The 19,289-nt window shown below is 39.0% G+C and overlaps 1 protein-coding gene across 1 annotated transcript; it reads right to left on the bottom strand.

The window, feature by feature from the left end:
• Positions 1 to 984: 984 nt before the first annotated feature.
• Positions 985 to 19,282, bottom strand: pigu (phosphatidylinositol glycan anchor biosynthesis, class U). Its single transcript, XM_077013768.1, has 12 exons — positions 19,115 to 19,282; positions 18,325 to 18,389; positions 15,167 to 15,226; positions 13,621 to 13,683; positions 13,015 to 13,124; positions 12,693 to 12,793; positions 6,653 to 6,750; positions 6,330 to 6,484; positions 5,995 to 6,138; positions 5,463 to 5,587; positions 4,928 to 5,070; positions 985 to 3,083 (listed from the first exon to the last, which is right to left on the bottom strand). The coding sequence occupies exons 1-12, from the start codon at positions 19,242 to 19,244 to the stop codon at positions 2,970 to 2,972; spliced, it is 1,308 nt and encodes a 435-aa protein (XP_076869883.1). The 5' UTR covers positions 19,245 to 19,282; the 3' UTR covers positions 985 to 2,969.
• Positions 19,283 to 19,289: the final 7 nt, after the last annotated feature.

Below are 19,289 nucleotides of genomic sequence, written 5' to 3' on the forward strand. Positions count from 1 at the left end.
GTACAGTTTAACTATGGCTTCAGTTACAGCACCTGTTTCAGATTCATTGTTAATGCATTTAGTGTCTTTGTCATATTTTGTGCTTTGCCTTTTCACTGTGGTGCTCTTTTCAATAACATGATTATTTTGCTCAACCCAATAGCTAAAAAACAGATGCTAAGAGTTAAGTGTGTGTGAAAACAATGTGTTGCTTGACATACCTTGTATAAATATCTGGTTCAATGGTTCTACAGTGGTTGTCAGCAGAAAGTAGCTGTAATTATGAGATTAGGCATGATGCAGCACACCTAAAGAAACATCCCTCAGAGTTTTGTGCAAGAATTAAATAATGTAACACTAGCATACAATTACAGTGTAATTGTTATGATAAAATAGGATAGCCAAGATTGTGATGTTATGGAAAATATGTCATCTAGGCATACATATCACCCTATAGCATAGAGGTCATCCAGGGAAGAGATGTCTCCAAAGTACAGTATCATCATGCTTTATGAAAATAGTTTTATTTTGATCTGAAATCTGGTAAAAAAAAAAAAAAAAAAAGTGCTTTTATTACCTAAAGTGGCACAGAACAAACTGACCTTTATGATGTAGGTTCTAGATTGTTATAGATTGCTGGCTATATGGCAAGACTTTATAACACAAGTTATTATAAAATTACAATTAATTATGTGAATGCTGCCTATTTGCACTTACTGTGAAAAAAACATTTTTTGCTTATGTGCAATTTGTTATGGTTGACCTCATGATTTGGCAATCTTCACTAAGCAGCAAATTTTACTGCATTCTATGCACTCTGACCCTTTAGGAGCTCTTGGGATATGTGTGTTATGCTAAACCTGCCTGAACCAGCTACAGTCTGCTCTTACCAATCTCTCAACAGAAAATGAGAAAGTCACGTCTGCTTTCCAGAGCCACAGACAGAGGACCATCTTAGCTGAATATGCGGGAGTTACAAATCCAACAAGACTCTTTTTGAGAAATATTTTTATTGGTATTTATCTTTACGTAACTTACAAATCACTTTAAAAAGTCTGACTTTCCAAATGGCTCAATCCCCACTGAATCTCAAATTCTAAACAGAACAATGGGACCTGGAGCAATAGGAAACAAACCCAAAGGTTGAACATTATAGCATGTGTTGTTAATCATTGCAGGTGATTCACAGGTTGGAGGGGTGTTTACTCTGATCACCTACAAAGAGGTTACTTCCTGAATAAATAATCTACAGACGAATAACATTACCCTCTTGCTTGAATCTTGATGTTAACAAGTGAAAAACATTTAAGGACTCTGCACACACATTCCTCATGTTCACCATGCTGACAAGCAACTACACCCCAGCATGTTTCTCACACTCATGCAGGACTGAATCGTTTACTAATTTGGTATCAAATGACATATTGGGAGTTGATCAATAGCAATTGATCAGTAGTGTGTGTGTTACCAAATCGCCTCTAGCTCACAGTTGAGTAAAGCTTGTAAAACAGGTAAGTAGTGTCCAACACAACCCAAATGGTCACAGCATTCTACAGGAACTAGCCGACAGGCTCAATTCCAGACATAATCCACATTACTGTGAGCTCCTGCTAGCCTTTAACTAACAAAAAATGGGCTGCATATATATTCATGGTGACAACGCAATTCACTTACTCTGTAGTCTTTAAATAGCAGATTGCTAGGTACCATTATCATAGGTGGGCAGATATTAAAATGGTAGATATCTAGGGACAAAAGCATGTTAGTGCATTATACTGGGAGATATTAAGCTTTGTGGGCAAACTAAACTGGGATGATTAACTTCTTTTAATGCAGGTTAATTAACAAGTTATTCAGACTATACGGAGTTGTTAATAAAATAAAAAAGAGGTGGAAAATGCCATTGCATTCTGGAAGGATTCTGTCACTACTCAAGTGAGGAATGGGAGCCCTTAAATAACCTAATGATGCTGTAGGTTTACAATTAGCCCCAACTGGCCTTCAAGCTCGACATAAATAGCCAGTTGCGGCTGAAAAAGACTCACAGTTCACTGGCATGGCTTGGCCTAGTGCACTAATACTGATAGGACACGTTCCAACTAGGGTACACTAGGATATTTAGGGCACTAGATCATATGAGCTGGATATCATCAGTTATCATCTGAGCTGTCAGTTATCATCAGTTATCATCTGAGCTGTCAAAATCTCAGGCAGATTTTTCAAGTTACACCCAGTTCCTTCTTCAGCAGGTCAACAAAACTTTTAAATGTAAATACATTTATAAATCGGTCTCACTTATCTTTAACAATTTCTTTCTTTTTTTTTTTTTTTTTTACAAATATACAATTAGTGTGAAATACACCAATAAATAAAAAAAAATACAGTGTGTTATTATATTAGTTAAGAAAGCGGAGCACTTTTTGCTAACAAAAATAAGAAGACAGTAAAACCTTCAAATAATTCAAACCCAGAAGGAAAAAAAAAAGCATGACCATTCACATGACTCCCAGTCATTCACATGACTCCCAGCCATTCATACAGTCTATCTCCCATTATGCAAAGGCTTTTGGGGTAGTGAAGCTGTATGCCGTTTGCAGTCTTAGAGTTCATACCAATCTATATTCTTTGCTCCCCTCTGCTGGCCAAGGTTGGAACCGCATGTCAGTACAACGGCGCATCAACATTACTCTGTGCATGGTAAACAAGCATCCTGCCAGAATTCAAAGATTCCACAGTTCTTCCATGTATTTAAACACATGGAAAGTGACAGTGTCATGGGGCGCTCCAATGGCTCCCTGTTTTTCGTAAGTTCCCACACAGGATCTTTGGTCCAAAAGGGGAAGTGTACCGTTTCAGGAGGACAGAGGCAAATGTCAGAAGAAATGAACAAGGAAGATGAGAGAAGAACAGAGAAGTAGAGGAGAGAGGCAGAAAGGGCGTATGGGGCCGGGGGGGGGGGGGGGGGGGGGCGCTCTTGGGGCCCCTGGACGTCATTTCAACACCAGCGTGGCTTCGCTGCCATCTTTCCTCCTCAGGTACAGGCCCTGGCTCAGGTGGTGCTCCCGACGCAGGTAGGCGTAGAAGTAGTCTGAAACAAGGAGGATCTGCCACACACACACACACATGTGAAGACACACACACACACACACACACACACACACACACACACACAATACAGAAGAGACGACACACAGAGTTAGAGTTGTACTGCGTCCTGTGAAGTTCATAGTGCATTCAAATGTTAAATACATGTCAGCAACATATGATGTTCCTGTGGGGGATGCAGGATCTGGTGATCTATGTGAAACCATGTGTGGCAACAAATGGTGGACTAATCAGACCAGGCAACATTTTCCCAATCTTCTATTGTCCAATTTTGGTTAGCCTGTGTGAATTGTAGCCTCAGTTTCCTGTTCTTAGTAGACAAGAGTGGCACCCGGTGTGGTCTTCTGCTGCTGTAGCTCATCTGCCCCAAGGTTCGACGTGTTGTGTGTTCAGAGATGCTCTTCTGCATGCCTCAGTTGTAACGACTGGTTATTTGAGTTACTGTTGCCGTTCTATCAGCTCGAACCAGTCTGGCCATTCTCCTCTGACCTCTGGCATCTACAAGGTATTTGCGCTCTCAGAACTGCTGCTCACTGGATATTTTCTCTTTTTCAGACTATTCTCTGTAAAACCTAGATATGGTTGTGTGTGAAAATTCCAGTAGATTAGCAGTTTTTGAAATACTCAGACCAGCCCGTCTGGCACCAACAACCATGACACGTTCAAAGTCACTTAAATCACCTTTATTCCCCATTCTGATGCTCGGTTTGAACTGCAGCAGATCGTCTTGGCCATGTCTACATGCCTAAATGCATTGAGTTGCTGTCATGTGATTGGCTGATTCAACATTTGCGTTAATGAGTCGTTGGACCTCATTAACATAATAAAGTGGGCGGTGAGTGTATGTTGTCTATACCATCAGCCTGATTCCCATTGGTTAACCTGTTTTTTATAACTGCTGTGCCTTTGATATGCTGGGGTGTATAAAGGGATCTTGGTGTGTCTGCTTTTGACGCTCTCTTAATTCCCTTCTTTATAACCACGGTCTTCCTTGGTTATAGCTATAGTAGGTCAGATGAACTCATAATTAGCATCATATAATGTTAAATGTATGCCAACACCAAGTCCTTATAAAGTGTCCCATCTGTGGTGCATGTTTATTAGGCCCACCCCCGAGTGAAGCTTATGGTAAACCAAGCAGGCTATTGTTTATATAACAAGGAACTTTATAAAGCTGGTTAGGTTTATCTTCTAACCTACACTGAGCTGTTTGAGAAATTAGTTCCCTTAGTGTCTTACCATGCAATAATTTAGAGTCAGATAATTCATTAGGTTTTTAACACACGTTATTCCTTTGTTGGCACCTATTTCATTCCTTGGTTGTAGGTAAGCAGGTTAGGTAGAAAAATACCCTGTAGTCCCATGAGGCCGACATTTGAGATGGAGGAAAACAGAACAGGCTGGGTGGACTTGCTGCTGTTGGTCAAACACATACAAGCTTTTTTTTCCATTCGTACTTGAGCCACACTGTACCTGCATCAGCTCTCACCAGCCGAGTGGAGAATTCTGAATATTCAGAGTATCGGTAGATATTTTCTTAATGTTTTTAAAACCTTCAGGTGTCCTGTTGCTGCATAGCCAGTGTGTTCCTGCCAGCTCTCACACTCACGTATTGCGTCGCGCAGTGTAGAATCACTACTGCAGCCTGCCTTACACACGCCTCACGGAGCAGCTAAGAGAGGCTGTGAGGCCACGCCCCCTGTAATTACCACCATTCTCGCACCATGAGCACCACTGCCTGCTCCCAACCTCTACTGATCTCATCCTGAAACAATCCATGCTATTTACTTTTTTACATTTCAATTCCCCCAAAGTGAAAAGGTTCCAGAAGGCCACGACCCACCTGGCCAACGTTGAAGAGCAGTGTGATGGCGTAGTAGAAGTTGGAGTTGGCGCTGCCTGCATATATCCACAGGTGCCAGAGGACGGGGAAGAGGGCTGTGCACGCCAGCAAGACACACGACACCAAGAAGATGTTCCTCAGGACTGCAGGAAACACCACAAGAGAACTGGAACTTAAAACGCTTACAAAAAATCCATTAAAAAAAAAAAAGATCCCAGAACAGGCAGAACAAGCATGGCATAAAATTAATTCAAAGATGAATTAGTTAGGTGGTTGCATATAATCACGAATACATAATCATTTATTATGTACTTAAGGGTGGCAATAAAGATACAAGTACACATGAAAAAAATTCCTGTATTTAAAACATTCATACCTTAAAATAATGAAGGAACTGCTAACCAACAACAGTGATGTTTAACTTAGTAGAGATCTAGTAGAGACTATTTAGCATTAACCAATTAGGAACTCAAAGGAACTCGTGTAGATTCCCATACAAGCTAGGACAGAGAACTCCAGCCTGGCTAATACTCACATCTGTAGAGATGATTCCAGACGGGCAGAAAGGCCATATAGAGCGCCATGTCCCCCACAGTGGGGTACGACTTAAAGATGGAGATGATGGCAATTTGCATGAAGATGAGAAACACCGGATGTTCCCTGTAGAGGGGGGGGGGGGGGGGGGGGGGGGTTCAAACCAGAGTTGGAATGCAGTCATTGAAGATCAGATGCTGCTGTTAGCTTGGATTTGAATGAGCCACTCCACTGATACACAGACCAGTTAGTCAAGTACGGCCCAACAAGCCCAACAAGGGTTCCTTTAGTTCCTCAGAATGCATGACTATGTTATGACTGGATATTCAGTACCAGTGAAAATACAATGAACAAAGGCACTTCAATCTAATGGTTTGTTTATATATAAAGTAAAAAAATAAAAATCATAACAATAATAATAAATAATAATTCCTCTCCCAAATGCTCAAAATATTATATACAATATTATAGGATTTTTCACTGTGTAATTCCAGTTCAATCCAGTAAAAGTGATTACTCCATGACACACTTACTTTAATTTGACAGAGAGCGGGATGGTGTAGAAGAAGACGTTAATCTGGAAGACACAGATGAAGAAGAAACGGAAGTGTTCGAACATCTCAGCAAAGAAATACCAGAAGAGGCCAATGTTTGGAGTGAGGTCTGGCACTGAGAGGCTGTGGAGCAAAGACACGCACGCACGCACACACACACACACACACACACACACACACACACACACATTTATAAAACTATTTAGAGTTAGTTATTCTAACTCAAGTATCATCTAATGAACTCGATTATTTGGTAATTGGGAGGAACATTAAATAACTGAGTAAAGATAAGACAGGAAAACAGGCGAACTGACATGAATCCATAGACAGATGGGATGAAGTCCCAGGATCCCAACAGGAAGAAGGACAGGCAGACGATGACGAGCAGACTGCCCACGAACATGACGGCGTACTGGACAGTGAAGAGCCAGAAGCTGCTTCTACATGGGTTCACGGGGATGTACAATCTCTGAAAGAAGAGAGAAGAAAACCCAGAAATGAGACACACTGATAAAAAGAGGACAATACATGTTTTTAACTTACAAATCTTTACAAGAACACTGATCTGCATCTGCCTTTTTTTGGTTGCATAATTGTCTGTACATATGATAAAGCTGCCACAATGTTGAGTGTTCACCTGTAACAGGAAGAGAAGGCCTGGGGCAAATAGCGTGAGAGGGTAAATACTCTGATAGGTTGCCAAAGCCAAGAATATTGCACTCAACAAGGCACTTCCTGAAAACATATACAAGCACAACAAAAAGCCATTAGCAAAAAATGATAGGCAACACCTAGGCTAAAACCTGATCGAAACAGGGTGTATATATGGTCGTGTTGGATTCTAGAGATAATGGACGTTATTTAAGGTTGTTTCATGGTGAGCTACCGATTCCTTTGCTTAATTGTAAGTCCATTACCGAAAGGTAAACACAGAACGTACATCAACATCCATGGTAAAGTGTTCACTGTTTATGCAAGGAGCTTGAATACACTGCAAAAAATCTAAATTTCATTGTCCCCATACTAACGGAGGGAGTTGTGTAGAACTGGAGAATGTGAACAGGGCTCAGTCCATACCAGCTCACCTAAATCATATGAAAACGTCTATTCAATCAATGAGATCTTTAAAGAAAAAACCTGACTGTTGTATTCCAAATAACTTATTATGACATTTTTAATCTTTATCAACAATGAATATTTACACTTTCCCATAAAAAAGGTTTAAATGAAATCGTGAGAAAATTGTCAAAATATCTTAGAAAGCACGGTTTTCAGATCTCAAACTATATTTAGCAAAATCTGTAACTACCATAATTTATTTATGCAGCACAAAATTACTTGATAGAACTACATTAATACTAGAGATGCATTGATTGCAATTTTGCTGATTGCACCAAGTCCAATTTCTGATTTTTTTTTTTTGTAAAACCATATTTTGAGACAATTTCTTTCCATTTATTTTACTAAGTGGCACTAAAAACACAACTGAAAACGGACACTTCCTCATTAACATCGTCAGTACCGGTATATGAAACCTCCTCCTATAAAACTATACTTACTTTAGAAAAATAAATAAATCCATCAACCTTTTATTTGTATTCAGCCTTCATATGTAAACATGAGGCACAACACCACTGTCAAATAAACTAGTCGGCTTTGTCAATATTAAGATCTTCGATAGCCGATCCACTTCCACACCACAGAATTAGTCTTTCCCCTTTTCGTCTGCTTTATTATCGCTCGTCGATGCTCGTTCAGTCACATTTATATTGAGGTTAGTGGTACTTATTTTGCAGCTAGTACGTGTCATGTTGGAGCCAAAACAAAACTAGTATAGCCTGCTGTCGCTGAGCACTGGCTGCGTGCACGTGGTGTACATTATCAATCAGCGTTTATCGAAATATTGAAAACATGTTTAAAAATCGTATCACCGTTATTTAAACATTTTCTATCACGATGTATGTTGATATTGAGTTATCGTCCAGCTCTAGTGTGAATCAGTACACTAATACAGAGAGTCCCCGCTTAATGACGGACCGGAGTTACGACCGACTTTTTTTTATTTCACGCAGTGGTGGAGCAGTGGCAGCACAGTGGGGTGTTGTGGGGTGTAGTGTGGGGTGTTGTGTACGATAAGCTGAGGCAGCGCAGCCTCCACCGCAGCACATTTCGGTAACGCAATCACTCTTTCTGATGCTGTAAGCACAAGAACATTGTTAGTTTTTTAATACTGTATTTACGATTAAAGCGTATGTAAATCTAGGGTCACGCTTCACAACTTACTGTAATTACGAAGCAGTGAAATCTGGAGAGACGCTGAACTTAGCGTTGTGCACACAGTGCCATTTTGCTCGTACAATGGAAGTAAAGTTCAGGCTGAAGTTTGTGATCAAAGGATTTGGACATAGAGAATCCATGTATCATTCGTTCATTTGATATTCAACTGAAAATTAAAATCGGAAAATCAAAAACACTATTCATTATTTTGTTTTACGTTTTGAATATAAAAACAAAAAAACAAATCAGGCTTGTATTTTTCTGTTTTTTATTTGATAATACAAACAAAAATAACAAAATAAAAAAACGGATTCGGAGCCGAACTTGATTTTGATTTTTTATCTTGACCCATTTGTGTGCCCTGGAAGTTACTGATTTGTTTATTCTTTGTGGGCTTCGTTTGCACGGGAGTGCACTGCAGTGTTACTTGTTCTACTCTGATTGTAGCCTAGACATTGGAATAACGGTCTATATAGGTATAAACAACATGACCGGCCTGGAACCACATACTAGTTTAATTAAAGACTTATTTGAAGGTGGTCGGATGCATGCAGATATTTCGTGCACGTTGCATCAAATACTGCAGTAAAGTTGGTTTCACGTTCGCATATTCAGAATTTGTTCTTCAATAGCTTAAAGACAGTTATAGCAAAAGTGCCAAAATATGCAAATTCTAATTTCTGGCAACATAAACAACCACCTACAACTCAGGAATAGGCGTATTTTAAATGGTAGATAACATGTTATTTAAAATAACTGCTGTCACCTCTGCAACGTCTAAGGCACCGAATTCTGAATATGCGAACGTGAAACCAACTTTACCAAGTACCCGTCGCTGCAGAAGCAAAAGTCCAGGGGGCGGAGCTGCATCTAATCCAACTCCTCCTACATGTTGCTTACGTTTTCCGACCAGGAAATATAAATCCAATAAATTCACCCTTAAGACTTTTACCGTTTAAAGATCAAAATGTTCTTTAAATCTTATTTAAATAACACAATACACATTTTTTTACAGTTTACAAGAAAATGTAAAAGTGGACAGGAATAATGATCTGTGATTGCCAACATAATAAAGTACAGTACATTTCTTAAATATGTACCATTTCATTTTTTTACCTTTAATGAAAATTACTTTTTTCGTTAGGACGGTACACTTCAGGTGTGCAGAATGGACAGTGGTATTTACTGCAACAAGTAGTGCACTGCACAACTGAAAGCATCTGTCCTTTTTTCAAAACTGTGATATGAATCTATAAATGGATGGAAAAATATAAATAGCATTATATATGTTGTGAAGTTTTTCAGTGAACTGGTTAATGAGGATCATAGCCGTTACATGCACGCACTACTGAATAATAACCCCCCTCGAAGTGTCCATGCGGCACAACCATTACAAATTATAAGTAACTACAGCAAACACTAATTAATTTAACAGTTTATGTCCAATATGAAGAACACAACATACAGTATTTAATGCATCTGTAGTATGTTTAGCTAATCACTCGTCTTCTAACATCAGTTCTAGGCGTCACTTACTTAGACACCTAGATTAGATAAACTTAACAGTGGTTGTTCTGTTCGTGCTAACAGAAACAGTCAGATTTTGTATAATCACTAGGGGTGGGCATAGATTAATTTTTTAAATCTAGATTAATCTCACTAAAATCTTGAAATTAATCTAGATTAATCTAGATTAATCTATATTAAAATGGCTCATATGCGTGCTACCCAAGTAATGACTAAAAGTCAGTTTTTGAGATAGGGTTTCTTAATACAGGGGGTGCGTTAGACCAGGGGCTCATTTCCTGTTTCCAAAATGAATCAATGACTGCTTGAGAAAGCTGTTCTACTTTGATACTTGAAGAAAAAAACATGCTCAATAAAATGTAGGTTACTCGTGTTCAGCGGTTTATTCAGTTAAACATGAATTTGTAAGCCAACATAGCCTACTGTACATTAAAAGGGGTTGATAACATGTTTATTCAGCTAAACATGATATTTGAAATGTAAGCCAACATTTAGTACATTTAACCTCACGGACGTAATTTGGGGGGGACTTTTTCAAAAGCCGGTTTTGGTCCTCTGCAGTTTTAACGGTTAAAAATAAATATTTAAATAGCGACAAATCTAGCGCTAGGACCATGCAGAAAACGACCGCTCCGAGCTCCGCTCCGGTAACACTTTACGTTCCTAAAAATGAATTTTCCATGAAGCAAACCTGGCGACTTCGTGGCTGCATCCATGTAAACACCCATACGATTAATTCACAGGTTTGAAAACTCGTTCTTGCCCCCTACTGTGCAATTTGGTTAGGAATACAGCCGAGCTAAACTATCAAGTTGAAAGTCATCATAGTTTGCTTACCCATTTTGACCCAGTTTCCAGCCCAACTATAAGAATAGATTAACGACGATAATTTTTATATCGCCCGATAAGAGTATCAAATTAACGACCGCCGTTAACGGCCCACCACTAATAATCACCAAAGGAAACTAGTTACTAGCATTAGCAAGATGAAAATTGTTTTATTATGAACTTACTTTTACATTTGTGATTGTTCACAAATGAACGGCAAGTGAGTAAATAAGAATAGCAATTTAGGACGACAACTGACCTGATACAACTCTGCGTAGTGCAATTACTTCAGACCAATGAAAACACCACGGTGGGAGGAGTTGGATCTAGATCCAGCTCCACCCCCTGGACTTTTGCTTCTGCAGCGAGGGGTATCTCAACTTTACTGCAGTGGTGTTCCCTTGTGTATCTAGTGGTCCGGTGTTATTTGTCGTTGTGTTTTGTAGTGCTCGTTTACTTTAGTCTCTGCCGTGTTTTCTGTGCCTTGTATTATTTCAGCATTCATACTTATTTAAACGTGTTTTCCTTTCATAATCGCTGTGGTCTTTTATATTACTTCGTGAGTGTTTCTGTGAAGTGTGTTCTCGGTATGCCTCGTAAGTCACGCACTCTCCGAATGCGCGCGGTTCAGTTAGAGGAGACTAGCTCCGTTAAAGTAGGTGCCAGCTCTTTATCGCGATTGTGTCCAACCTTGACTTCCACCACGTTACACAGATATTGGTATATTATTTATTTCAGTAATTCCATTCAAAAGGTGAAACTTGTATATTATACTCATTCATTGCACGCAGACTGATATATTTCAGACAATTTGAATATTGTGAAAAGGTTCAATATTGATGACAATATTAAATAGCTAGTCTCTCAGTCTAGTTCTGTATGCTACAGTCATGGGGAGGAAAAACAAGTAGTTATATATTAAGTGCATCCTAAACAACAACCTACAACTCTTACATGGGTATTTGTACCTTGCACCAATTTGTAGTACTCAGTTGTTGTATTATTATTTCAATAGCTTTTAAATGGTCCATCAGAAGACCACCTAAGAAGTTGTATTACACAAAGTGCATCCTAAACAACAGCCTACATTTCAGACATGGGTATTTACAGGTGCTGTTCATAAAATTAGAATAGTATGAAAAGCTATTGAAATAATTAGATAAAAACTCACCACCACTATTAAGTAAGAGGTAGAAATACCCATATCTGAGTTGTAGGTTGCTGGTCATCATAAGCTTAATGTAATACAACTTGTTTGGTGCTGTTCTGATGGAAAAAGCTATTAGACATAATTAGACCTGACCACCACAAATTGGTGCAAGGTAGAAATACCCATATAAAAGTTGTAGATTGTTACTTAGTTTGCACTTTGTGTAATACAACTTGTTTGGTGGTCTTATGATGGACCATTGAAAAGATATTGAAATTATTGAAGAAAAAAAAAACAGAGTGCGCAGTGCTCTGGGGCCTTTACTACCGCCACTTGCGTCCGTGTTAACCGTGTTAATGTAATTAGTAGACGGTGCCTTAGACGTTGTGGTCACAATAGTACAATTTTAAATAAAATGTTGTCTACAACTTAAAACATGTATATTCCTGGCGTAAACAAAGTTGTAGGTATTTGTTTTGTTTGCCAGAAATGAGAATTTGCACATTTTGGTACTTTTGCTGATACTGTCTTAAAATTATTGAAGAAAGAATTCCAAATATGCGAATATGCGAACGTGAAATCAACTTTACCGCAGTCAAACGAAGCCCACAAAGAATAAACAAATCAGTAACTTCCGGGGCACACAAATGGGACAAGTTAAAAAATCAAAATCAAGTTTGGCTCCAAATCCGTTTTTTTATTTTGCAATTTTTGTTTGGATCATCAAATAAAAAACAGAAAAATACAAGCCTGGTTTGTTTTTTTGCTTTTATATTCAAAACAAAAAACAAAATAATGAATTGTTTTTTTTGATTTTCCGATTTAGATTTTCAGTTGAATATCAAATGAACAAATGATACACGGATTATACAGCACACAGGTAGAGAGCGTTTACCTTTTAGCGTAGAGAGGATGAAAATCGCCACAACGGCGTTGTTTAATCCACATGTAGACTTTGCCACACATGACAGGATGGTGAAGGGATTCAGCAGGTAACTGGAAGACCAAAGAATTTGGAAATCAAAGACCAGCAGAACGAACATGAAATTGTATCACTATCTGCACTTTGCCTTTTGCTAATTCCATAGGCAACCTGTGGGAATCTACATTAGTCAAAAAGTTTTAACATTTACATTCATATATGACAAGACCTGACCTCTGGAGTATGAAAATTAACAATGACACTCCAGTTTAAGATGAGAGGAGTTAGGACTCACAACATGGCAACCTTGAGTGGAATGTAGTGCATCTCTTTGGGTGAACGCATAAGTTCCAGACAGTCATGAGGGTAGCGTTCAGCTTCCAGAGCAAACTTCTGCTTTCTGAACTAACGCAAGGAAAAGCATTTGGGATGTTAAAGAATTCAGGAGTTGAAAGGAATACTTCATCTAAAAATGACCCGTTACATTGACAGCAAGTTCAAACCTATTAGCATAATGCAAATATGTTTATGCTACGTGGAACTCAATGGCTTTTATTCATTAAAGTAAAGCATATAGTTTACAAATCAACCCCCTAAGGGGCAATAACAGCATATTTTCATCTATCTCTTTGTCTAAACATGAAGATTCTTATTCTCTTCTGTGGTACAGCAGAGCCCTGACAAACAGCAGTGAACCAAGGCCACACTCACCAACACTCTCCAACACTCTCCAACACTCTCCAACACTCTCCAACACTCTCCAACCCTCTCCAACCCTCTCCAACCCTCACCAACCCTCACCAACACTCACCAACACTCACCAACACTCTCCAACACTCTCCAACACTCTCCAACACTCTCCAACACTCATCAACACTCATCAACACTCATCAACACTCACCACATTCTTGTTGTAGTCCTGCACAGCCAGATAAAGAGCCACCGCCGTGATCCCGTCCACTATCTGTGAGGCAGGAATAAACAGCAGCATGACGACGAAGGCGGTGGCGGTGAGACAGAAGATGATCCAGACACATTCTCCCTTCCACTTTGTCATCTAAATGTCTTCATCTTTGGCAGATCATGCCCATTTATGCCCATGTCGAGCACCCATTGCAGGAACTTGACTGGTCGATGCATGTAAAATGCACACACGTGCGGGAGAAGTGCCACCCCGTGATATATGTGCAAGCAACATGCCCAGTGGCGTGACGTTCACGTGAAGTGTACACAGCTATACACAGTGCAACATGTGCAGGAGAAGACTGTACAAAAGCAGTAAAGTCGTCTTGGAACGGTGAGGATTTCGCTCTGAGTTCCTGCAGAGACTCTACAGTATATCAGTGACTGCACTGTGTTGGAACACAATCACTTGCTAGAAGAACTTCTAACGTGCAAAATATTTGTTTATTATGTTTACGTGTAGATGGGAGTGATGAGACAAGAGCTGCAGCATGGTGGACTCACAGAGTGACAAAGTAATCTACATTCACGCTACACTGTAATCTACACTCACGCTACACTGTAATCTACATTCACGCTACACTGTAATCTACACTGTAATCTACACTCACGCTACACTGAAATCTCTACACTCACGCTACACTGTAATCTCTACACTCACGCTATACTGTAATCTCTACACTCACGCTACACTGTAATCTCTACACTCACGCTACACTGTAATCTACACTCACACTACACTGTGATCTACACTCACATTACACTGTGATCTACACTCACACTACACTGTGTTGGCTGTGATCTCTACACTCACACTACACTGTGTTGGCTGTGATCTCTAGAGCTCTACACTCTCTAGAGATCTCTTACGCTCTACACTCACGCTACACTGTGATCTCTACACTCACGCTACACTGTGTTGGCTGTGATCTCTACACTCACACTACACTGTGTTGGCTGTGATCTCTAGAGCTCTACACTCTACAATCTCTAGAGATCTCTTACGCTCTACACTCGCTACACTGTGATCTCTACACTCACGCTACACTGTGTTGGCTATGATCTCTACACTCACGCTACACTGTGATCTCTACACTCACGGTACACTGTGATCTCTACACTCACGGTACACTGTGTTGGCTATGATCTCTACACTCACACTACACATTAGTCAAGCGTGAAATGTGGCCCCAGACAAAATGATCAGTAGCTTTGTCTGAAACAAGAAGCTGTAAAAAGAAGTCATCTGCCAAACCGTCAGTGGGGCCACCAGCAGTTACAATAAGGAAGATATGTGGAGTCTAGACATCAGGATAAACAAAGAATCAAAGTGCAACTTGGAAACATGTGTCAGAGACAGCAATGACAGCACCAGATGTTCGGATCAGGCTGCTTATGTCATATGATTCTTTGTCTTAAATATTTTGAGGGGTGAAGCTTTGCATAAAAAGGTTATACTTACCATTAAACTCCAATGTACTCACCATAAATACAATGTCTGCATAGTCAACCACAAAATGAAAGAGGTATATAACAAGTGGTGTCTGAAAGAAGAGGAAAAGGAATTTGGTTTTCACTTTTGTTCTCTTTTACCATCGTTCCATGTGCCAAACAAAAGCAAAAGTTAGAAATCTTGGTGTAACTTGGGACCAGGGCCGGAGTGGGCCACTTTTTCAGCCCAGGAGTTGTATGCCCAAATCCGGCCCAAAATTATTTTCCCCTCCCAATCGGCCCAAACTAGAGATTGACACGAGCCAGCCCATCGGGAATCCTCCCGAATATCCCGATTAGCCACTCCGGCTCTGCTTGGGACTGATTTAATATTCTAACCAGATATGAATAACATTACTAAAAAAATGTTTATCCTCTAAAGAATATAGCACGAGAGATCTTGCCTCTAATTACATCGAGATGCTAAGAAATTAATCCAATGTTTAGTTTTTTATAGTGGTGGGCCGTTAACGGCGGTCGTTAATTTGATACTCTTATCGGGCGATATAAAAATTATCGCCGTTAATCTATTTTTAAAGTTGGGTTGGGAACTGCGTCAAAATGGGTAAACAAACTAGGATGACTTTCAACTTGATAGTTTAGCTCGGTTGTATTCCTAACCAAATTGCACAATAGGGGGCGAGAACGAGTTTTCAAACCTGTGAATTAATCGTATGGGTGTTTACATGGATGCAGCCACGAAGTCGCCAGGTTTGCTTCATGGAAAATTCATTTTTAGGAACGCAAAGTGTTACCGGAGCGGAGCTCGGAGCGGTCGTTTTCTGCATGGTCCTAGCGCTAGATTCGTCGCTATTTAAATATTTCTTTTTAACTGTTAAAACTACAGAGGACCAAAACTGACTTTTGAAAATTACGTTTGTGAGGTTAAATGTACTAAATGTTGGCTTACATTTCAAATATCATGTTTAGCTGAATAAACATGTTATTTAATGTTCAGTATGTAGGCTTACAAATTCATGTTTAACTGAGTAAACCGTTGAACACGAGTAGCCTACATTTTATTGAGCATGTTTTTTTTTTCTTCAAGTATCAAAGTAGAACAGCTTCCTCAAGCAGTCATTGATGCATTTTGGAAACAGGAGATGAGCCCCTGGTCTAATGCACCCTCTGTATTAAGAAACCCTATCTCAAAAACTGACTTTTAATCATTACTTGGGTAGCACGCATATGAGCCATTTTAATATAGATTAATCTAGATTAATCTACATTAATTTCAAGATTTCAGTGAGATTAATCTAGATTTAAAAAATTAATCTATGCCCACCCCTAGTTTTTTACCACAGTAATACATTGTTACAACTAGGGGTGACCTGCAATAGTGGCTGATTCGACTATAGTCGACTATACCCCTAGTTGACTATGAACGTCATAGTCGAATGTACCATTCTAACTGAATGGTGGTGCCCAAAGATGCTGCTAAGCATTAGCTGTTACATTAAATGTCTTTGTTTTCGTTATATATAGCCTTTTGTCAAACAAAATCATCCTAATTTCTGTTAATAAATATTTTAAAATGATGTGTGTGCATTAACAATAGGCATCTTCCTTACTACACATTAATACATCACACCCTGCAGTTGCACAATCCAAATGAGCGGAGCTGAACACGCTACAGGATAGTCAGCATCTGCCGAGATTATAATGGATACTAAAAAACTTCAAAAGTATTTTGAAATAGATAAAGATGAATCAAACAAAGTAAAGTGCAAGTTATGTCATCAACGTCTTTCATTTCACACGACAACAACCAACATGGCATACCATTTAAAACGCGTAAGGCGAAGAAAAAAAAAAAACCAGTGTTGTGTCGTTTCATCGCAGTGTGTCTCGGCAAGTAGGCCTATAAACATTTTTTATTGTTGTTTGCTTTTTAGACCCCGTTACATGAACCTTTAGTTATAATTGTTTTGCTGTTGTGTGGCAATTTTTTTTTACTTTTCAGGCAGGCATATTTTATTTAAAATATTTTGCACAGTGCCTGTCTGACAGTTCGATATGCGCACTGACGGTGACTTTTTTTGTTCTCTAATGTTTCTTAAAAAAATAAATAAGTGAATAAATAAAAGCTGAATAAAGCCAACCTACCATGTTTATTCATTTATCTGAGGTTTAGGTTTTTACTTTGAAGTGGAAAAAAGTCCTGAATGAGAACGGGATCCCGTTTAAGGTGCTCTAGATAAATAAATTTAAAAAATGATTCGACTATTAGTCGACTAAAGGGAAAATATGATGAATCAGATTCGATTATGAAAATCCTTAGTTGAAGACACCTCTAGTTACAACTAAAACAAACTACGTCAGCAAAATACAGCAGCAAGAACACCAACACAAATAAATGAGACCATATTAGATCTTCACTGTCTGATTACCTTAGAATTGATTATAAAGTTTTACTATTACTTTGCTGTTTTGTAATTGATTTAGAACTGCATATTATTGCATAGTTCTATTGTTGTGTAGCTGTGAGTGCCATTTAATGTGAGTGTGTACTGTGTGATTATTTATATATCAGTGCCAAAGAAAAATTCCCATTTTATGTAACAAGAATAGACAATGAAGTATTCTGAACAAACTATGTTTCAGATAATCTACTACATAAACATCCATCAGGCTCCTGTCACCGTTTTCACAAAACAGATAAAACATTTTCTTTCATTAACATGTTTAGGATTTCCCTCACTTTTAATGGTACTTAATTTGGTACTTTTAATGATTATTCCAATTGAATTTGCTGCAATTATTAATAGTAGTTTTACTATAACTGCTCTTATTTGCTGCATTTCTACTTTATGATTTTCTTATATAATTTTAGTTTCGATTGCCTTTGACTGTATATTATTAATTTTTTTATAGCCAACATTGTTCCTGCTTAGCACCTGGTAGTACATGTCACAAACAGCACTGGGTTGGTCGGTCTGCATGTCAAACAAACCTTATTGTTAAAGGTGATTCTGACACATTCACGGAGTCATTTATTTTTGCCTATTACCTTATATTAACCCTGTGGCATATTTAGCTGCACACTTAAAATATATAAACTACAAATAGAATAATAAGCACAAGAAGCAAAAAGGTCACCACAGCAGACGCAACATGCCGACAGACAATATAAAGAGATAAAGGAACTTACTTCATGGAATACATCTCCTGAGTAGGGAGAGACACCGAGGTCCAGCAGTGCAAGCCCCTCCACAACTGGACAGAAGGACAGAAGTTGCGTAAGGGCTCCAAACATAGCCAACAAAATGTAACGTGGGTTGCAGAAATGCAAACGCCATATTTATGTTCATGTGTCCTAATGGATACTAAAGTTGGATGTAAATAATTCGTTAACGTTAGTGTGGGATCAGGTTTGGTTGGTCCAAACTGGCAACCCCAGCTGAGACGGCCGGTGCCACTCGCACCTTACTGGTGACAGGCAATAATGTTCATAGGTCGGACTGTACTAGAAGAAGAGACAGCTGTGTAATACGTGCTGAATGTTAATAAAGTATACGTGCTGAATGTTAATAAAGTATACGTGCTGAATGTTAATAAAGTATACGTGCTGAATGTTAATAAAGTATACGCGATGAATGTTATTAAAGTATACGTGATGAATGTTATTAAAGTATACGTGATGAATGTTATTAAAGTATACGTGATGAAAGTTATTAAAGTATATGTGCTGAATGTTATTAAAGTATACGTGATGAATGTTATTAAAGTATATGTGCTGAATGTTATTAAAGTATACGTGATGAATGTTATTAAAGTATATGTGCTGAATGTTATTAAAGTATACGTGCTGAACTAGTGGACCGTCATTATGTTCGTGTTTAGTTGAACGAGCTGCAGTCCAAACGGAGCCTAGCACACGAGCTAGCTGCATAACGGAGGCCTATACCAAACAACGGAGGCGGCAGAAGATAGTAACGAACCTCGTTTCCATGCGTTTAGAGGGGATACGACTTCAACCCGCTCCGAAATCAGCTCAGCCAAACTGGATCGGAATAATACTGCTCTTATTGTCACAGCCAAAATTAACACAAGCGTTAAGGGAGCCGCCATTTTCGCTGGGAGGAAAACGCCCACTTCGCCGGGTCCGCAATTGCA

This window comes from Brachyhypopomus gauderio, chromosome 8 (genome assembly GCF_052324685.1).
Source record: "Brachyhypopomus gauderio isolate BG-103 chromosome 8, BGAUD_0.2, whole genome shotgun sequence".
Taxonomy (NCBI): Eukaryota; Metazoa; Chordata; class Actinopteri; order Gymnotiformes; family Hypopomidae; genus Brachyhypopomus; species Brachyhypopomus gauderio.